Source organism: Apus apus, chromosome 2, assembly GCF_020740795.1.
Source record: "Apus apus isolate bApuApu2 chromosome 2, bApuApu2.pri.cur, whole genome shotgun sequence".
Taxonomy (NCBI): domain Eukaryota; kingdom Metazoa; phylum Chordata; class Aves; order Apodiformes; family Apodidae; genus Apus; species Apus apus.
This window is the reverse complement of record NC_067283.1, coordinates 40,155,558-40,175,763: the sequence shown is the minus strand read 5'-3', so window position 1 is coordinate 40,175,763 and position 20,206 is coordinate 40,155,558. Positions and strand designations below refer to the sequence as shown.

The window sequence follows — 20,206 nt, the reverse complement described above, 5'->3', positions numbered from 1 at the left end:
ATACTATAAAGTATGACGTCTCCAGAGAAATTACTAAGGCACTCTCTCTTACCTGCATGACAGTAATAAAACAGATCTATTTATGATGGACTTTTGAAATCCATTACGTTTAAACAGCTTGCTGATTCTCATCATCGGCAGAACTATCCTTGCCACTGCCCACCAAATGCAACTGTTAAGTCAAATGACCCAGGGAATTTAATCCCAGTGCTATTCTCCCATTATTTTAAGTAGACTTTTATTAACTACGCAAAGTACAGTAATTATTACTGATCTGGATGCTTTTTCTTTTTAAAGAACAGATGGATATAAAAAAACCATAATTGGAAATGCTTCTCAAAACCAGTTTTGAAGAGGTGAAAATACAGAAATGGGGGGCAAAAAAATTCTCATCTAACCTTTTCCTCTGGGAAATGCAGGCTGCAGTGCTGAAGAATGAGAAGAGTCAGATATGCAAAGTGTGAACAGATTTTTTATGACTGCATCTCTGCAAGGTCCTTTATATTCCACTCTTATATTTAAAATTCTTTGTTCTTTTTAGCAACAAACAGAATCATGTTTTAAATCAGTCTGAACAACCATGTAACTGAAGGTGAACAGGGGCTATGCTTGCAGAACAGTTCCTTCTGTCTGCCGTCTCTACCAGTACTCAAGTGCAAAGCTCATGAAATTGAAGTGATTCCACATGGATTCAATACACACACTTCTCCCATCTTGCTTTAAAAATTAAATAAAAAACTCTAAGGCCACAACAGTGATCTGTATGCTCTGCAGTGTGAGCATGCTAAGCTTTATGACTTCCAGCCTGCAGAACCAGGCATAAAAAGTAGGACCGGTGGCAATCTCCTACCTACACCAGTTTATTACTATGAAGAAAAATAGAGTGGTATAAGCTTCTAGCTCCCCTTGGACTCAACATTTAGAAAAAGGGCTGTGCACTCCTGTTTTTTGACTTCTGGTCTCTATTTGAAGTGTCTCAAAAGGAAATGCCTGAGCCCTGCCATTTGATCAGCAGCTGGTGGTGGTGTCCAAGAACTGAAGCTGTGCTCCTCTGACCAGCACACACTTTCCACCACCCACCACCTTCCTGGATCTACCACTGCTGCAGAAAGGCTTCTCCCTTGCTCCTGGGCTGATGGGGAACTGGAGATGAAGATAACCCATACTCCAGCCCCAGTGGTACTCTGTCCCTTCCACAGCTGGGCAGAACTGTTCACAAAAATGAGCTCTTAACACTGAAGTCCTACCTAAAAAACTGGAGTGGTCCCCAGGCTTCAGCTAGACGAGGGATTTAACTACTCCACATTTCACACAGAGACTATGAGCATGCAGCAAGAAGACAGCATTTAGCACTGCCCCTATCAGTTCTGACACAGCTGTTGAAGGAAGCTGTATTGCTCTCAAAGATCCAAGCTAAGCCAAAAATAATTCTTTCAGTATAATTTTGTTATTGCAACTTATATAGCACCAAACAAGGTGGCAGGGACTTCAGCCACATGCAGCTAACTGCTGTGGACTTCCACCAAACCACCACCAAAACCACAAAATCTTTACGCAAGCTATCTTGATCTGGCCTGAGACACGAATGACCAGTATCCAGCCTCAGAGAGAGATCGGTCAGGTCATGGCTACTGAGGACTCAGGCCAGATTCATCCGCTCAATACTTAGATCCAGGTGTTCTCAGTAAGGGCTCTGAAATTCCAACAGGGGCATAAACTCATCATGGGGTCAGCAGGAACCCAAGGAGAAGGCACCAGTAGTAGGTGTGATACGTGACAAGACTCCCTCCAATTTCATCCACTTGAATCATTTCAAGAGCTAAAACATTAACTATATTTAAGCATCCAATACATAATGCAAGTGTATAGGTGCCCAGGTTTATCCTTCATCCCTCCAGGATCATTGGGAAATACCAGTATGAAGCACCATCACACTAGCTGCAATGCAGCCTTCTAACTCAGAGGTAATGCAAAAGTACGTACCAAAAAATCCCCATTGGGAGTTACAGCAACAGGCTATTATTCTGGGATACCCAGGACATTTGAAAGGTAGCCTGCGAGCAATAAACTCTGACATGCATACCAGCCTGGCCAAGGGTCCCAGCTGCAGACATTCCACCACCTCTTCTGCAAGTCACAAACTCACTGTCTTTGAACTAGGAAGATGTTTTCAAACTCATACAGAAGCGCTTCTTCAGCAGAAGTGTGAGCGCCTGTTTGGAAGATTTTATTCACTCCAAGATGAGGATGCAAACTCATGTGCTGAGAGGAGGAGTGGAGGGAATTAATCCAGGAACTTCCTTGAAAAGACACCCTATAGATCCACCATCTCTCGCTCTGCCTTCAGTTATGTCACCAACAGGCTGCCTTTGAGCTTCCAGCCTCACAGGCTGCACTGTTCCCTGGGGGTCTGCCTGAGCAGTATTTACCAGCACGCCTACGCTGACTGTTTTGGCTACATCTCACCCAAGCAGGAACAGCACCTGAGAAGAGTGGAGAGGACAAGCAACTTACCCAGCACCAACCATTTTATGCAGGTCTCAAAACTGAATGTGAAAAACGTTTGTGAAGATACTTTGAGCAACATGAAAAACACACTTTTTTCTAACATCACACCATGTATGCCTGCTCTTCTTGCACTTAAATACAAAGTCTCAAACCTAGACACGGGAGTTTCGAACCCTGCACTTTGTAAACAGATGAGTGTGCCATAAAACAGTGAATATTGATGCCGCCACACAGGGATTTGCCTAGATTACTCTTTGAGAAATGTAATGTTTGTTTCAGTAGCAGAGCACCTACTCAAAACAGAGAGCAATCCACTGAGAGGGGTATTTCACCTGGCCTCTGGGGCTTGGTCCCACATCTCCAGCTAGGGAACCGTGGAGGCCGGCATCTCCTCGCCTCAGCCATGCCACTCCTAAACTCCCAGCCTCGGCAGCAAAAGCAGGCTCGACTACTTCAGCACCTTCTGCACATCACTCTGAAACAGCCAGTGCTGCTACAACTGACAGCAAGACCAGACCCAGTAAAGTTGTTCCTGCACCAACAGGACTCTAAGCATTACCTAACTATTTTTAACCATCTCTATTATTACTGCATTTGCAAACTTGACATTGAATTTTCTCTCTGTAATCAACAAATATCACAGACCTTCTCCTTATTTAGCAACATATACACGTATGCAAAAAAAGTATTTCCCTGACTCACCCTCTGGAGAAATTCCTACAGTACTGAACTTCCTGATGGGAGGCCAATTTTTCATTTCTAAAAGCAGCCTAAGTGTTTGCTGCTTTGCAGTATTTTGGTAGACTGGGAGAGAAGTAAACTGCAAATTAGCATTTTTGAAACCCGTTTATTCAGACATTTCATATTTTCCTTGACCTTGGTAGCTTTGGGACTGTCACTAGTAATCCAGCAGCATTTAAGAATTCTGTACACCTGCAAAGTTGTAATCTGCTGACGCACAAGCAGAGATCATGTCTTCGGAAGCCAACAAATTTCTAATGAATGATGGCATGTAATTGACTCATGCACTCTGAGCTTGTCTCTTGGCTGGAATACTCTTTCAGTCTCTCACACTACTGCTAAGTAATGCTTACAGTTAAGTGCAACTTATCCTCTTCAGCATGTGTTTGCATGGATACCTGTGTTTTTTCACAGCTAAGGAGGTGTGAGGAGTGCATCTACTTCTGCATCTATTCAAAACACCTGAAGCTTGCAAAGCCAAACTCACACAATCCAGGAACATCCAGAACGTATGCCTCACAGACCATACTTACCGTGGTATATTTTCCCAGCTGGCAGAGTGAAGGGAAGGTTTCCTGATGAGCTTTTCGGATCTTCTCAGTGAGATCATCCAACTCTGCAGTCATTTCATAGTTTTCTGTGGACTCCTGCTTTGAAGGTTCCTTCTTCTTCTTGTTCCTGTCATTTCTGACAGCTATAGAAAAAGCAGAGACACAGATCACATGTGGTTATTCGGCTCACCCCATGTTGCTCTTGCTGCTCTACTTCAAACCACTGCAAAATGCTTTTATTTTAAACATAAATTATTTTGAGTGGAGACAAAGATGTTATACACACAGAGAATACTAATGCGAGCTCAATTACTCAACTGTAAGAATTACATTTAATGGGATACCGATGAAACCAATAGTATATACCTTCCCATAGTATCTACCTTCCAAGAAAGTCTATTGCAACTGCACATGCATTGTAAGTGTCTCAGTAACTTTGTGAGGTGGGATGTTTTCATTATATCATTACAGCTGTGCATGTTGAACAGCGAAGTCCTCTGCAATGAGGCAGTTGGCATTTTATTGGATGTGAACAACACTAAAGAAAGATAGCAACTGTCTCTCCTCTTAAATTTCACAGTATGGAAGATAATAAAACCCATACTAATACCAACTCCACCAAGCAAAAGTTATTTAAAGGGAAAGTTAAATTTGAAAACAGTAAATGAAAGGAGATGAAACACGTTAAACTTAAGATCTGAAGATCAAAGGAGAAGCAAAAACACTTGAAAGAGTAAAAATAGCAGTGAAGCTATCTAAAGTTGCTTGCCATCTGCTCCTGTGCTCAGATCAGCCTTCTACCTTCTCCCGGCCGTGGGGGATTACTGGAAATATGCATTGTGCGGCACTCGCGCTGTAATTGATTTCCCACGTATTTGTGTTTTGTAATAAAATATGACAGCTGCTCCATCACCATGCTACTCTTTGTTCTTTTAATGAAAATAGCTTAATTTTACAAAACATGCCCAGGAGATAAGTCTGTGTCTGCAGTATTGCCAGTTCTTGTGAATTTTATCAAGAGGCTTGTTGTTAGCTAAAGCTAACGTCTTAAGCGTAACCAGATGCGTAAGGCTTTACAACAAAGCCAAAACAAAATCAATCCCTCTCCCCGAAGACTCTGTGTCAATATTAAACACCCCAAAGACTAAATGCTGCTGGACAAATAAAACCCAATCCTAACACACACCGGTGTTCAAAATCTCACCGTTCTTAAACCAGGGCCGTAAACTCTGAGGGTGCGGCTGGTGGGCTGAGCACACGCAAAGGTGGCCAGGCAGCCAAATCACAGAATCACAGAACGTTAGGGGTTGGAAGGGACCTCCGAAGATCATAGAGTCCAAGCCACCCCTGCCAGAGCAGGTCCAGAACTAGGGCATATCACTCAGAAAGGCATCCAGACGGGTCTTGAAAGTCTCCAGAGAAGGATACTGCACAACCTCCCTGGGGAGCCTGCTCCAGTGCTCTGTAACCCTCACAGTAAAGAAGTTCTTCCTCATGTTGAGCTGGAACTTCCTGTGCAAAGATCTGCCGATTCTCATTTGTACTGTCCCACCCCAGAAAGAACATCTATCTCTGCCATAGAGGGGGAAATACAGCAAACTGGGCAGATGCCCAGAGCCACCTCTATGCTAGCTCTTTTCCCCTGTGCATTCCCCAGGCCCACCTTCATGGCACCACGCCTTCTGTGGCTGCCTCCTCCCTGCTTGCCCACCACAAATGATTGCAAAGAGCAGATAAAACACTGAATGTTTCAGGAGGAAGAGGAGGCTTTGATACAGTCTCACCTACAGCGTCTGTTCAAGATGTGTCATTTCTGAGAGAACATAAAAGAGCCACATGGGAAATGGTGGGGTGAGAAAGCAGCAGAGTCAGGAGCATCTACAGAAATCATGTGACGTGTAGCAGAATACAAGGGGTAGGTGCAGTGAATATTGTTGCTCCTTTACAAGGCCATGGGGCACATACTCCAGGTGACGAACGGCTCTGTTGTTTGTTTTCAGTAAAAGTTTGACTTTGCAACTGAGAAAATTCTATCCAGCAGATATTTTAGGGATTAACTTGACTCTTATTGTGTGAACAGACCCATACTGAAGTCAGTTATGTGCTTTGCTAGATCAGAGCTGGGATGCTGATCACCCCACCAGATTAAAGTCTAACCTTAAAACACCATCAATTCTAGTGGCTGGAGTAAGAGACTAAAAGGAGACCAGGAAGGGTGAACTGAAAAGATACCTTGTGAAGGTTCAATGCTACTAGTGTAGTCAAGTTTAGGAGAGGTTGGATCCCCTACCTTCCTTTTACAAACATTCCCATAAAGCCAATGCCCTGATTTGTTTGCAAGACCCCAGGGCAGAGGGCAAGTACAGTCTCTTGTACTGTGAAAACATCCAGGACCAACACATACATCTAGAGTGCTCCAAACCACTACCACACTCTGAAAGTAAATCCCGATTGCTGCTGTACTTGGGAGATAAAAGAGCTCCTTTTAAAATTATGTAAACTCCTACACAACCACAAAGAGCAATAAGCCTTTGTAATAAAGCTCCATTTACTTATAGCTCTAGGATCTAATTGACAAATTTGCAAAACAAGGCAGTCTCAGCAACTACTTATCTCAATAGCTTTGAACTCCTCATAGAAGACAAACACGTTATTTCAGCCAGGCTTTGGAGCAGCTGCCAAGAGCTCCCAGGGACCAGGAGATAACTCCCTCAGGAACTGCACTGCCACTCCTGTGCTACCCCAGTCAGCTCCCTCGGCAGCTGTACCTGAAGTCCCCTCCTCCCCAGTGGCAACCAGAGGGACAGCAGCTGGTCAATCCACATCACCAAATTGGCCCAGCTCTGTCCTCTTTCTTTCCAGACGCAAATCACTGAAGGGTAGGAAGGGGAGAAGTAACAGGTCCTGAAAACTTAGAACAGTTTTTGTTCACTGTTGCCTTTCTTCCTACAATTACAATAGCCTTTGTAATAACAATAAAATCTGAATAACATTTATCTTCTTGCTTTATGTATAGTTTTGGTATTTCCTACATTTGTCTTCACTAAGGCTGCATTAGACATGGCAGTGTTTCTATACTCCCTGGAAGACAGCACAATAAAGTGCTGACATATAACACCCAGGCTCCAAAATATAAGAATTCCAATAATGCTGAACTATTATGCAGATTCAATGACAACTATAATTCAATGCAAAATGAAGAGAGAAAAAGATCAATACAACATAATGTTTAAAAGAGTTAAATAAAAACATATAAACACACACATTTATCCAGTAAATTTAAAAGCTATCACTGCCCTGGGAACAGGAACTGTCGCACCACATGTAGGAAGGTTTTTGGATTACAGCTTCTGCTTATATTGCATAAATCACACCTTTTTTGTATCTTGATCTTTACATGCATATGATCACATCAATCCCCAATGCAATTCCACTGCCTTTTTAATGATGATACGCCAGTGATGAATCTGTGTCACAGTTAATGCTACCGTAGAAAACTCAAGTTATGAATTTCATTACTCGTGCACTAAATTCTGACTCGATGGCTGCATTATTTAAGAGCTCCCGACAGGGGACAGTACGGAAGCTCTCTTGCCCTGTGAGAAATACTGAAGTTAAAAGACTAAAAAAACAAATAAGGTGTTGGTGGAGAGGGAAGAGGATGAAAAAGGGTGTAGCTTGGTACACAAGGAAGCCTCGTCCGTGCGAGTTTCGGCACTGCTGGGATGGCTGAGTGACACACGCCCACGCCTGAGCACGTCTGCTCCAATCCATCTTCCCGTGACAGCTTCCCTGTCACCTTGACACACACGCCAGGACTTGCACTCCCACACCCAGAAACCTCCAGGCAGCCACGGCAGAGTTTGTAAGCTAGCAAAGGCACTTTCTGTTGCCTTAGCTTTGAGGATTAGCCCCTACCCGCAAACATTCAGCCCCCTAACCTGAACGAACATCACCTCTTCTATCATCCAGTCTAATCTTTCCTCCTCACTCCAGGTCTGCCACTGCTTTCCTTAGCCTCAGACACATTTCCATCCCCCTCTTCTGCTTGAAGTGATGGGCGAGGCACAAAAGCTGCAGGAGGGAAGGATGCATTTTGCAAGAAAAGCAGGGCCTGCTGTAGATGAAACTAAGTCTAAGGAAAGACAAAAACAGCTTCTCTCCAAGGACCCCAGAACTCTCATTTAGCAACCATGCACCAATCCTGCTTAAGCGGGATCATTTCAAGCACGTTGTAATGCTGGGAATCGTCCAGTCTTAAAACGTGAGCCCCTCAGGTCCACCAAACTTAGTCACCGCTTGGCCTAAGAAGAGTCTGGGATCCAGTCCAAGAGATTAAGGCAGTTTCTAGATAATCAGGTAAAATCATTGAAGACTGTGTCTCTACTCCCCTTTGTCAAAGGTGGCACAAACATGTCCACGGGAGAAGAATCTGCAGCTTGAGACACCACATTTTCAATTACTTGCATAACCTTTGCTTCCCCAGATGCCCAGAAGATAATTAGACAGCACCTTTCATATATTATAATGATTAATCAGCTATAAATTCATGACTTGAAATGCTATCATTGCAGCTTTGCCTCTCGGAGATCCCCTTGACCTTTGAAGTGTTTTGTGTACTACTTAACTGGTTTTGTTCCTGTAGCTACAACTACTAGTGTTTCCAGTTAGTTCACATTCCTGTAAAACCACACTTCTCTTGTCATTAAATAGTTTGGAAGTGACTCGTTAAGTTAACAAATCTCAAAAGTGTCATAAAGCACACAGAGCAAGTCAGTAATTGCACAGCACTGGGCACAAGGTAAGCTTGCAAAAATACTCCTTTTGTTTGCAAACGCTTTTGAGAAGAGAAATGGGAGGTGAGCTGAGGCAGGATGGCCGCAGAGCTGCCAACTCTCCCCTCCAGGCAGAGGCTTGCTCTCCTGCAGCTCGGGAAGCCATCCATCCCTTGCCCAGGCAGCCCAGGCTGCCCCACATGGCAGGCAACCAGTGTCACAGGCAGGTGGTGGGGTCAATACTCAGCACCATACTCAGGGCTTCCAGCAGCACTGAGCTGCTTGCTGGGGTGGAAACCTGCAAGCCTTGCACAGCTCCTTTCCACTCCAACTTCTCCAATTCCAGCAGCAGCTGCTAAAAATTTCTTTTTCTGGCAGAAGTCAGCAGCTGTGGACAATTTCAGTCAAATATGCAAAACATTTAGCTATTGCCACTGCCAAGTCTGATCCATCAGGATGAATGCCTCACACATACCATGCATCACCCTTCTCCCCATCATCCTTCAATACACTGTGCTCACAGTAATGAACTGCAGCCTGTATGGATGTCTTTCACAACAGCTAGCTTGAAAACCTTGAACCAAGGGCTGTTTAAGCACCCCTGATGCTGCTGCTGATGAACCAGGCTCTCTGACCCCATGGATGAAGCCAGCACTCAGCTGCACATCATGTGGCTCCCATGCTTGGGAGCTGGTGGAAGCAAGCAGAGAGTTGGGGGACCTCAAGGAGGCTGGTTCACTTGTTTCCAGCATTAAGAAATGGAAAAAAACAACCATCTTGAGAGCAATGCAATCACACTTGACAAACTGATGCAACATCAACACAGAATGGTAGGACTCCTGTTCACATTTTAACAATGATACAGTCACAATTCAAACACAGCATTAAAATGTGCAGAACATCAGGTTAGTTATAAATAGATTGGTTTTTCTAGGTCCTGATTTCCAGATGAAATAATGTTTTCTTTTAAGCAAAACCTCTCAGTCTTTAAAAAGAACAGGAAACTATCTTACAACAAATTCTCATGCCAAACCTGAGCTTTGACATATGGATGACGATTGGAGGCAAAGCACGTTTCAAACAGAAAACTCTAGTTTCTAATGGACGAAGCCAATAACAAATACACAGTCATGTAAGGGGCTTCAAGTACAAAACTGAAACACATTGAAAACTGCATATTTTGTAGCTGATTCAGAGAAATCAACCATGTCAGCTGTCAGGTACAATTGCCAGAAGAAAACATCTCAAATTAAGTGAGATAGTATCCTTCTACAGACACGTATCGAAATTAACAAGGAGCACAGAGAAACAAACATGATAGAAATTTCATAAGCACCTGGCACGCTATCATTTTTCCTCAGGCACAAAGCGAGCACATATATTACAGAATGCAAATCCATCCCTGGTTCCCTATTGAGAAATAACACTCAGCTATGGCAAACACACCTCGACCAGCGCTCTAGGAGACTCAGTTCAACAACAGGGGAAAACCCCACAAATCCAGGGGACATCATCCTGTAGGCTGCCTTCATGTATGAGTGGTTCTTCCAGCCACTGGTGGCATTTTTTCTCTTTGATGAAGCTGAATCTGAACTCTGCCTTGCAGCTTTGTATTATTCATCACATAATTGCTATGTTTTATTAGAAATATGATCTGTTATAACCTTGAATATGGTAACTTAAATTACATTGAAAATTAGATTATTCTGATTATTAGAGAAGTGAGAAAGGTACTAAACATTTGTAAGGCTGATAATCAATCAGTGTATCCATCTGAGTGCAATAAAAATCAATCAGGAGCTAGTGCGTTTAAATCTAATTTTTTAAGCATGACATTTTCTTCTGAGTTTCTTTTTTAAATGTCACCCTCTTCTACAACAGTGATTGATTCTATCCCCAGGGACAGTTAACTCCAACTGTTTTATTCATTGCACTGAGATCCTGTATCCGCAGTCTTTTCAAAATATCAAATTAATGACAGCAATAATATTTTCATCAAAACGTGGAATTCAGAAATGCGCATTCATGGAATCAAAACAGCAAGAAGCATGATAATACATCTAAATTGGTTCAAATACCAGGGACCTTTAAACTAGCAGGCAGTGTATGTTAATGCAGAAAATGGTGGAATTTTGTGTTCCTCCAGTTCTCTTTTGGCCCCCCCCCATAAAAGAGAAGGCCAAGGATTTGCTTGTTTAAAACATAATTAATTTAGAAATGTTTCAGTAGTGAACAATGAATCACTGGCTTTAGGGAGTCCATGAGTAATTACCTATGCCTCCAAAATAACCTTATTAGGCTATCGTAAGTATAGGGTAGACCTTTGATACCTATAGCCTAAGGGTCTCTACTTTTCCATTCATGCACAGGGGATTTATATGATTAGATCCTATTATACCCGACGAAAGCAACATATCTCCCATTTATGTATAAGGATAACTGCGGGGTTAATATATCAAGAACTGAGTTATAAGAACAGGTTTCATTATATGAATGAATGATACAAATGGATGCTCTACAGCTTTATTTAACTGGCCTAAAACTTGATCTGCGGTTTCAAGGATTCCATCAGCTGGAAAAATTTATTTTTGACATGAAATTTGGCACCTGCTATTGTCACATCCCTGAAATATTAGTAGATGGAATGAGCAAAAAAGGAGTTTCTAGTCCCTCGAAGAAAAACAATACTAACTGAATGCAGATGTAGGACCAAAATTGGCAAGCCAATGCAGAACAACAGGCTGAGAAAAATACCACTTGAAGGCAGCTGAAAGGTATGGCTTTGGTATTCTTTTTTAGAAAATTATTATAAAATTATGATTTTTATTATTTCACTTTACTACTGTTTAGGAGATTCTATTTTCTTTTTTTATCTTTTTGATTTTAAGACATAAAGAAGCAAAAGCAACAGCTACCATACTTAGGCTATCTAGGACTGCCAACCCAAGACCCAAAACCACAGCCAAATGAAAAAAATAATGGGTTCTAAAGGCAGATTTGGCTTGAATGCTGAAGAAGGCTCCATAAAGTACTTCAGCAGGAAAGATTAAATGCCCATAAACTGTTTCCACTAATGCCTACCTCTGCATTAACTACAGTCTTTCAGGACTGGTTCAAGCTCTGTAGAACATGGCAGACATAGTGAAAACTTCCCCAAGAACAAAAATCAGGGCTCCAGAAATACAAATTAAAACAACCCCCCCTAAAACAGGTTTCAAGAACAAATGAGAAATTAAGAAGTTGCAAAACCAAAAAGACGGCAAACAAGGAAACTAGAAGAAAAAGTGTTTTGCAGCATGTGGGGTGTGGGGGAGCAGGAGAAACAGCAAGAGAAGCAGCTGAGTCAGAGCCAGGATGCACAGGGCACCAGGGGCTGAACCCAATACACGCTCCTTCGTCTCCCTTACATCTCCCTACATATTGCAAATGAAGTTGCTGGAGAAATGCAATTATGCATGTAACAGTGATAAACTGTCTAAAGAGCATTTGCCTTGTGATTTCCATTTTCAAAGTCTCTTAATATCATCAACTAATTGCCAGTGTTAAAAGGGATAATCTGCATACTCTTAGCAGGTGATGCTTGAAGAGCTACTGAAGGTGGTTAGCGTTAACAACTGCAGGCAGAATAAGTCACTAAGGTTTCCTAGGAGGGCCCTCCAACATACCTGCAATGGAAATAAACTAGCCATTCCTATTGACTAAGATAAAATTTACCCACTTTATGTTTCCTTTTCACACAAGCACCACCTCAAGTTACTTAATATAGGCAGAAATTCCCATCTGCGAGATGGAACATCTTCACAGCAAGATCCCAAAAATGTCCCTGTGCATCTTGTGCTGCTGTTCTTATTAAGATCTACCATGCTAACTGCAATGGGTTTGCAGAGTAACAGCATCACCCTGTGTGTACTGCCAGTTGTCCCTTCCATGCTCAGATGAAGGAATGGGAAGAAGCTTTGGGGATCAATCACTCCATTTAGGGAGGTTTCCCACACTCATTGGGCTTCTGCAGACAACTCACTGCCCAGTGTCAGCCTACAGCAGAATCCCCATGAAACTAAAACCCTTAGGGAACAGAAGAATTGTGCTTACTATCTACTGTTTTGGCTACCAAAATCCCAGTGGATCTACTAGTAACTCCTGTGACAGTCTAGAGAAAATTCTGCATACAGCTGGTTAAACGAAAATACTCTGGGGAACAGGAGGTCTGCTTTTCTGGAATTGCAGCATCTTAACACATTAGCTAAAAATATACAAGACCACAAACACAATGTGATTATTCTTTTTCTTCCTTACAGCTGAAGTGACCAAGTGCACATACAGCAGCTGAAAAATACTTCTAAATACTCAGTCTGGAATTAGATTTCTGATAAACTAGAGTGCATTTGTTTTACCACAGGCTGGGTAAAGAAAAAAAATCCCTAAATTTCAAACTCTGAACTTTCAGACAGAAATCACTAAGAGACCATTAAATCTGTCTCATCTGATTTCAGCTGTTCAAGTGCCCTTTTGAGCTACCTTCTCAAAGCAACTGCCCTTTTGAGCTACAATCTCAAAGCCTGGTACACTAACTCTTTATGGATAACTGATTACAGGGAAAATATCCTGAACCTGACCTTTCTTTCCAGGGTCACCAAAAGGTAAATCAGTCTACTCATCTACAGATACTACATTAATTTCTCTTTGGAGACAGTCATGGTAGCATGATGCCTCATAACCAGGAGAAGCTGGGGTTATCCAAAGTCATCAATTCAATTTGTTGGGCATTACCTAGGATCACTGATGGCTTGGGAAGTGCATGGCTGTAAACCAAGACCAGACACTGCACTTTACTCCTGCCCTCTGCCTGGCCTGACTGTAGCACTTCATGCACTTCAACCTGCTGTGGCTATTTTACTTCTCATCCTGATACACAGAGGAAAAGAACCTGAGTTGCTTTTTACTTAACTGGAAAGCTACCTACCATGACAAATTGCAACCTCTTTCCTGATAACACCGTTAACAGACTCCTTCAACAAAACAACTTTCTGTAATAAGCACATTCATTTCATGTAATGAATGAGTCTCAGCTACAGGACAAATTCTGATTACATACTGTAGAACTTACTTTGTGGGACAGCAAATGGAAAGGCTACAAAAAAAAGAAGGTGAGCTGGGGGAAGGGAAGACTCCTTCCCCTTACTTGCACATGGCTGCTCAGTACCCGGGGCAATGGCTCCCCAAAAGGAAGAGCAGAAGTTCAGGAGCAACACCAAGAAGGTGTGCCACCTGCATGTCTGCCTTTTATTACAGCTACTTTCACGCAGTGAATGCAGTTTGGTTTTTCCCAAACAGGGTACAATCCTATGTTATTTACCAAGAATTAAAAATAACAGCCCAAACTTATCACCCCTATTTTTGACTTGCAGTGGTGCTATTCCACCAATCACAGCGGAGTCTTATTAGTGTAAAACTACAGTAGCATAGTAGGAGATCAGGTCTAATATCAGTATCTGCAGATGGATAACACCGCATTCATACCTAAGTCTCATTTCTTTGTTTTGCCCCCAAGGCTAGATATCACATTTGTACCTCCTGGTGCCTTGTGCAATTGTGTAAAGGTGCATCCAGCGCGAGAGCTGCCAACTGACAACACGTCTGAAGAGGCCTGTGCGCGGTGTACTTCATCAAGCACAAAGAACACATTGCCTCCCGCAACCGTCAATTGAGCTCATGAAGGCGGAGGAACAGTTGTTCCCGGCGTGTTTTAAGAAAGGGAGCCACAGTCTGGAATGGCAACGTTAGCCTGCATCACAGCCTTGGCAGCTTGCAGCCCTAGCCTCCCACTAGGCCAGGGATAATAAACGCAAAGAAACAGCTCAGATACTATTTACCTATTCCTGTGAAGTTTAAGGTGGAAAACGCGCCATTACGCACTTACACAAATTCCTTCCTAAGCACAAAGGCTTCTTGACACTCCTACTAATAAAGAAATAAACAAACGAATGAATGAAATTGAGATCAGGATGTTACTTCCAGCTGTTGGGGTGCCAGGGCTGGCTCCTGAAGTGGTGGGCAGCGGACACACAGAGCGTGCAGCTCCACAGCCATGCTCAACCTCTCTGCACAGGCTCCCTTCCTGGCCAGCCCAGAGCTGACCCCAAGCAACCTGCTAAGCCAGAAGAGGCAGCCCAGGAGGAAGAGATAGGAAGAACTGAATTACTCAACCACATGGACCTAAAGGCACCAGAAGATCAGCCAAAACATTCACTGTTTAAGCCTCCTATCAATGTGTGGTCCAACACAGCTGGTGGGCATGCATGTGCACCTGCCCATGGGCTTGGTCTGCAGCTGGGTTTGATTTTTTAATTAATAATGCCTGTCATTAAAACTCTTCAGTGTCATTAAAACTAAAAGAAAAGTTTCATCAAATGGTAAAATAACAAGCTCAAACAATACCATTGCATGTCACTGCATATTAGTATGTTGTTTACTTTGTCTCCCTTCCCAAAAGCTGAGCAATGAGAATAAACAATCTGTTACTGGGGTGAACTGGGGTTTGTTTTGTTTTGTTCTGTTTTTTTAAGATCACATAGTCCTTTTTTCACAAACTCTAACCTAAGGAGAAAGAGTTAAGGTCAGGGGACTTCTTTTACTTTCTATCACAGGATTTTGGGAAGGCCAAGCTGAACCAGCCAGCAGGCTCCAGGAGTGCCAGGCTGGCAACACTGCTGGTTTTCCATAAAATCCCCACTGAAGTTGGCTACTGACACAGGTAAACAAGTTTATTCACTTTCAGCTCTAGCATCTCACTGTCTACCCTGAAATACTACACCAGCAAGCTGAGGCATCTGAAATGCCTCTGTCTCTCAGGTTTTTCTTCAGGCAGGACATCCCTTTCCACACAGGGTAACTCAGTGCTGAGCCTCAGTGGGGCTCAACCTGCAGCTGCCAAAGCCCCAGCTCCTGCCTGGGATCTCTGTGCTTGGGACAGCAGCAGGCTTTAACATGACTCTTCAAAGCAAAAAATGCCTGGGAGACGAAGGCTGTTTGTTGCTTGGGTGATTAATAAACACTGCACCATCCATAATTCACACAAAGAAATACTGCTTTTCATCTCTTAATGCAGGCTCTCTGGACATCTGTACTCCTGCTTTATGTAGCGGCAGAAGCATCACGGCATTACAGGGTCGAATTCCCTTAACACACCTGCAGCAACCTCAGCTGTTTCAGCACTCACGTTATGACATGAATCACTCCACAAGCCTGCACCTAATTATCAGACTGTCTATTTTGATATATTTTATCTTTTATGTACAATGCCAAAGAAGTTCTTTAAAATACATTCTAACTACTCTTTCATTAAAAAAACCCCACAACTGCTTTCTTGTCCGGGACTTAAGTCCTGACACAGGAGGAGTAGGTAGATCACATTATTTAAAAAAGACATGCTAGTAACCACAGGACTGGCTTAAAGAGCTTAATTCCCTGCCAGATAAGGTCAAGCAGCATCGAATCCTGATTTCTCCATAAGATCTTTTAAATACCCCCAGTAAAGCCCGTACATAACCTTTTCACATTAAGCACTTCTACAGTACACCAGACCAGCCTGATGTAGTGATCAGACAAGGAACAAAGCAGACAGACACTTGTTTCCAGGAAACAGAAAGATACTAAAAAAAGCAGTCTTTTTATTGTTGATTGGAAATCAGAGTGATTACTGAGGCCTCTGCAACTTCTAGCACAAGACTTACTGCACACAAGGGAGTTCATTTTGAGAATGCAAACAGGCAGCAGGTCATCACAGAGTTAACTCAATAAAATAATAATTTCTACTTGGATAAACTGACCTAGTTTTCCCAGACTTCTCTATGAAAACAAAGGATGCAACTTGGACCTGAGATGACGTGTGAAAGGGAAGCCAAAGGTTGGGCAAGAAGTCTGAATTCAACACACAGTTGGTCCTTAACTAAATGAGGGTGGTGGTCCCCAGATGACATTACAAATGACTACCCAATATAGGATTAATTGGCATTACTAGTGGTTTCTACCCTCACCTCAGCCATGGCAATGACAAATCTTTCCTGTCGTTCAGCAGTGTGGGATTGGGCCCTGAAGTCATCATGCACAGGTCTGGCATCTTCTTCCAGATAGGATGGTCTTCTCCAAGACTGTGGCAAGTGCCTGATGCAAGACGCACTTAAAAACGGTTTTTATTAGGTCCTCAGGATATTGTTCCTGGGTTACAATCCCCATGGGAAGCACTGGCTGAAAACAGACTTCCAAAAGCAGAGCTTTCTTCAGCTCCTGAAAGAGCCGATGAACATCCACCTCCCCATCCAGCTGCAGTACTGCCCCAGAGCCCCTGGCTGCGCAGCAGACATGGCACAGGCAAGTCCACCAGCAGCTGGGTCACGCAACGTGGAGGATGGGAACTGACAAGTATCCTTCCTGGCCCCCCTTGTTACTCACTTCCAGATGTTGCAAATCTGAACACGACACAATGCTGACAACTCTGCATTTTGGGATTCAACCCAGTGTTCTCTTTCAGCAAAGCTTTGTTGTGCTGGAACACCTCCAACCAGCTCAAGTTAAACAACTTGCCCAGAGAAAATGTTCAATGAAGGGGAAACATAAAAGTATGCACATAAAGAGGCCTGACTCCCCCTTTTTTTCTAATCCCTCACACAGCATTAGAGAGATTAAATACTCATTAAAAATATATACAATAAACTGTTAAGACAGGATATCTAGCGATTCCTCTTAATTGCCTTATTCTTCCCACACACTGGTTTCCAGTGAGTATTTTTAAATGTTCCTGTTCCATTACTGCAAGATCCATTTACCATAGTTATCTCTCCACCCCTTCCCCCAGCCAAGAAAGAAAATCCAAACTCATGGGGATAACACTGCATACCCTGTGGAAGGCAGCTGATGTGTCTGTATGGTTTTATGTTTGTTCACACCTTGCCATGCTAAAACTCTAGCAGGAAAAATTTTCCTAATAAACATGTGAAATAGCTATAACTGACTTAAAAAACAACAGGAAAAGGTGCCAAGAAAAGGCTTTGACTTTCTCTTTAGGATTTAAGCCTTCTGCAGAATTAAAGGCATAAAATATTTCTGCTTATTCTTTTCTCTCCCTGTGTACTTTTCACATTGTTACAGGAGTGGGCTGAACAAAATGGGGTTTCTTTTTCTTAATTCCAACTATCCTTTCTCTTTTTTCTTTTTATTTGCACTCCTTTTCTATTTAGAATTATTCTCTGGATTATCTGATTTAGCAGCAGCATTCATCTGAAGACACATCTAAGGAGGAAAAAAAGAAAAAAGTATGCATTGAGGTTCTCTTCCAAATTACAGAAAGGGACAAATTGAGTCCTTCTGGTAGAAAAATGCTGTAAAAAGGCTTCCAAGTCATTTGTTACAGGGATCTGGACTGTATAAGTTTGATCCCCGAGCTCCTCAATGGGATAACCAGACAATATGGCACTGTACAATGTGGACTGTGAGACGAAATACACACTGAGCTCTGGACGTCCACACCCATCTTCATGAGGCATTTAATTTGAAACAAAAGAGCCCTGGTTTGCTCCCTGCCCAGACAGATAGAGACCAGTACTGTCAGAGCAACTCTAGCTTCACTTAATCTAATGCTTTGTCTTCCAATATCAACAAATCCTCTGTATCAGTAAAAACCCACCAGGATGAAACTTCAGAAGTGACTCTTTTTTGAGTGGCTCTTCCCTGTTGTCTCTCCACTAGAATCAAAATAAATTGTGTCACAGGTTGCCCAGAAGATGTGCTATGGCATGAAAAACAGGAGGAAGACAGCCCTTTGTATGTAAGAAGCAGCTCACACAGCTACAAGTAGTAGTAGTACTAAAAGGGGCAGCAGCTTATCATGTAAGGACATCCATTTACTGTAGACTGCTCTTCCTGAGTTGATGCCTCCTCTATTGTCCTCTAGGTTATAAAATGGCTAAAACCTGTGCAATACCAACTTCAGCATGCTTGAGACATAGAAAAAACTCCCATGCATTAGCCAAAATAAACCACTCCCATTTCATTTTTAAAACAATTTAAAAAAAGAAAATAAATTATTTATTCTGCCACTGGGACATCCTCTAAAAGTACACAACATACAAAAGCAAGCTCCTATCCTTTGGAAGAGCATGCATAACTTGTGGATTCTTTTAAATGTAATACTACTTCCCGTACACTCCTGCAACTCCTGGCAATTTCCATTTTTTCCACCTCTCTTATATTGTGTTACTACTTCCATAATGCAAACTGTAGTTGGCAAGTTGGGAGTTAAAATAAAAGCAAGGAAACCAGAACTTTTTTTTCAGGAGAGATGGGAAGAAGCAAAGGATTTGCAGCAGCACCCATTGCACTAGGGCTGACAGTGGGAAACTGCTAATGATGGAAACAGGAGGAGACACAGCAGGTGAACACAGTGACTCTGGATCGACCAGAGAGTCAAGGAATGATGACCTCTCCTGCTCCTTCAACCGAGCGGTATTCTCTTCACCAAAACTACCTGTTGCTGCCAAAGGAATAAAGCACCTCTCTGTGCCAGAGGGGGGAGCAACCTGGCACCCCCCAGCCTTCTGATGAATTCCATGTATGCCTGCTGCTAAAGGAGTGAATGTGGTGATGTCTGCAGCGTTTTTAAAAAAGCTTTGCCTTATCTTCCAGTATCATTCAGTTTACTATTTCTGTTTGTGATGTCACTGCTCAGTTTTCCTATTTAATGTAATGCTGTCTCTTCAGGCTCTCGGGTTTTATATTTAAGAGCTTCCCAGGTTTACATACACCGAGTTCTGCCTCCAAGAAAACACTGACGGTGGAGCATCGACCTACTTAAACGTGGGAAAAAACAATCCCAAATGCAAAATGCACAATGCTATCTGTCACGGATCCCTCTTCCCACAAGTTTAAAGATGAAAAATATTTTAAAATATAATGCGTTGAAAATGATACAAATGTAATACGCTTTGTTCGTCTGTCATTTTAAATGGTTTGTAAAGACTTCCCTCAGAGGATTGGACTTAAAACATTCATTAACTTGAAGACGATTGCTTTGTGCTAGAAAGGGGGAAGAACAGGGATTTCTCAGATGTAACCCAATTTCCCACCAGAAACAAAAACAACCTGATGAAATTCCATTAGCAAAACCATCGATGATACCCCCAGCAGAAGCATAAAAAAATTACAAAATTAGCTCCTTCAGCAAAATAAAACTTTATGTGGAGTTTTAAAATTAACATTTCACTTGCTTAAAAGTTTTAAAAAAGGAAGAAATAAATAAAGAAAAGTAGGTCAGCATGTGTTTCCCCAGCATGTCTTTCTGACTCCATTAAAACTGTCTGTCAGATGACTAACCATGCCTGTAATCCAACTAAAAGCATGTATGCTTTCTGCTGCACTTTTTGCCAGGGGAAAGGAAGAACTCCACTTAGCTTTAACTCTGAAATTCAAGTAAATGTCTTCAAAAGTCATATAATTTCCTCACGTTTACTTACCAAATCTGTTTCTATGGACAATAAGCAATTGGTTATGGATGCATGGCCCTGAGAAATGATTCCATGGCTGATCAAATGCCTCGCAGCCGCAGGCACCACCTGTAGGGCTTTCAGCTACAACTTG

General features: G+C 42.4%; 1 protein-coding gene across 4 annotated transcripts in view; it reads right to left on the bottom strand.

Annotated features, from left to right (window-relative positions):
• RARB (retinoic acid receptor beta) overlaps positions 1–20,206 on the bottom strand; it is a 196,281-nt gene that overhangs the window by 17,690 nt on the left and 158,385 nt on the right. For all 4 annotated transcript variants that reach the window (XM_051609292.1, XM_051609295.1, XM_051609296.1 and 1 more), the window contains exon 4: positions 3,783–3,943. In XM_051609292.1, the coding sequence (XP_051465252.1) occupies positions 3,783–3,943 (161 nt within the window). The remainder of the gene's footprint in view (positions 1–3,782; positions 3,944–20,206) is intronic.